This window comes from Carassius carassius, chromosome 20 (genome assembly GCF_963082965.1).
Source record: "Carassius carassius chromosome 20, fCarCar2.1, whole genome shotgun sequence".
Taxonomy (NCBI): domain Eukaryota; kingdom Metazoa; phylum Chordata; class Actinopteri; order Cypriniformes; family Cyprinidae; genus Carassius; species Carassius carassius.
In genome coordinates, this window is record NC_081774.1 from 32,767,229 (window position 1) to 32,769,480 (window position 2,252).

A 2,252-nucleotide genomic window follows, 5' to 3' on the forward strand; every position below is an offset into this window, starting at 1 on the left:
GGGTTGTCTTGGCCATCCTGTACAGCACAGTTTTCTTCGTTGGTTTGCTGGGAAATACTGTGGTCCTGTGTGTGCTGATCAGACACCGTCACAGATGCAGTCTGACAGACGTGTGTCTCCTCAGTCTGGCCGTGTCTGACCTGCTCTTTCTCGCCTCACTCCCTGTTTGGGCTCACAGTGCTGTGCACGAATGGGTTCTTGGCTCATTCATGTGTCACATCATAACCACTCTCTTCATGATGGGTCTGTACAGCAGCGTCTTCTTCATGGTCCTCATGACACTGGATCGCTACGTCATCATCGTCTACAATCACAGCATCTGTTCCAGCAAATGGCCTGCAAAAATGGCTCTGAGTTTATTTGTATGGATGCTCAGCCTGTTTGCGTCCCTCCCTGATATTGTTTTTGCCAAAGTGAAAGTGGACACGAGCACCAAAGCATCCTGCGGATCTGAATTTCCTGAAGGTGCAGCCTGGATGTCGTTTATGTTCCTGAATGTCCTGAGCTTGATTCTGCCTCTGATCATCATGAGCTTCTGCTTTTGCCGGATCCTCCGCAGTAAATCAGAAGAAAAGCACAGCATCGTCAGACTCCTCCTGGCTGTGCTGGCCGTTTATTTCCTCTTCTGGACTCCATACAACATTGTCACATTCCTCATGTTCCTGCAGACGAAGGGCTTCATGCTTTCTTGTGAGTGGTCTAATGATCTGAGTCTTGCCAAACAGTGGGTGGAAGCGATCGCATTAAGCCACTGCTGCCTCAATCCCATCATCTACAGCTGTGTGGGACAGAAGTTTAGAAGAGCAGTGCTCACAGTCCTGAAGGAGCCACTTTCATCCAGCTTCAGCTCTCCACAGTCACCTGAGAGCATCTTCTGAATATTCCTCCACACTGATCACATAGAGAGCAAGCACACTCTCTGAGTTCAGTTGTCTTTGTTTTGTTTTTTGACAGTTTTGTTAACAATTATGTATGTGAAGTAGAAGAATGCAGAAGCTGAAGCTGTTGCAAAGGTACACATATAATGCATGAATATCACTCATATTTTATATATGCAAATGATACAGAAATGAATGATTTCATGAACATTTTAAAATAAACTCACTGTTAGTATTTGCATCAAGCAGTGTTGGGGGTAAGGCATTACATGTAATGCAACTTACATAATCAAAGTACTTTTTTAAGTTACTAGTAAAGTAACGCATATTTTTTTAATTGAGAAGGAAATATCTGAGATACTTTTTCAAATAAGAAATGCTAGTTACTCTGTTTCCATGTGTTGAGTGACAGCTCTGGTGTTGCCATGGTGACAGAGATCAGGAGTCAGTGCAGTGTTGTGTGTGAACATGATCTCACTGTAGTTCTAGACTCAATATGAGCATCTGTTTACTCAAAAACACATTCAGAGTTCCTCAAAATCAATAAAAACAGTCAAATGCTAACTTGGAATATTATACAAACTGGCAATAACTAAATATGTTAAAAAAGACCAATATCACTTATATATTTAATCTTATTTTATTAAAAAATGTCTTTGTTATTGACGTTCGATGAACAAATTCAGCCATACTAAGCAAATATAACACATTTGTGTTTTATTTTAGTTATTGCTGAATAGTGGTGAACTTTCTTCTCCTGCTCATATGCTTCAGCTGTTTTTGTTGAGCAATAAAGGACTTTGATAAGAGTTACCTATTGCTTTTGGATCTTATGCTTCAGCCTGACATTGGCATCAAGAGTAAAAAAAAAAAAAGTGTGTTCTGAAGAAATATATTTAGCTTATATTCTGAATTTTGCTTTTTATTAAGATGTTTATTAAGTGGTTTTTAATAAAATACGTTATTCATTACAATTATTTGGCTTGGTGGTATTTATTACACTTTCAGGAAAAAAAGCTCCCACTGTGATGGTTTCATCCTTTGTACCTCATTTACCTCAGAATGGTGCTTTATAGCACCTTAAAGCTAAATATTAGCAGCTTTTGAAAGAGTAACAGCTTCTGTACCTTTGTTTTGAGAGTGTGTTAATAAACTGGAAAAAACACTCTCACTGTTACAGTACCCCAAAACTATTATAAAAAATAATAATAATCTGGTTACTCTTTAATTTTAAAGGTGTCCATCTTACATATAATTATGTATTTAATTACTGAGTAATGTTAATTAACTACATGTACTGACTGTATGGTTAGGGTTTGACTTTTGTTACTTGCATGTAATTATGTATAATTTATTGTTAGGACACCTTAAAAT

At 38.1% G+C, this 2,252-nt stretch overlaps 1 protein-coding gene across 1 annotated transcript in view; it reads left to right on the top strand.

Annotated features, from left to right (window-relative positions):
* Positions 1-1,804, top strand: part of LOC132095933 (C-C chemokine receptor type 2-like) — a 9,047-nt gene extending 7,243 nt beyond the window's left edge. Inside the window, exon 2 of the mRNA XM_059501021.1 lies at positions 1-1,804. This exon is cut by the window's left edge and continues 78 nt beyond it. Coding sequence (XP_059357004.1) covers positions 1-878 — 878 coding nt within the window. The 3' untranslated portion in view covers positions 879-1,804.
* The last annotated feature ends 448 nt before the right edge of the window (positions 1,805-2,252 follow it).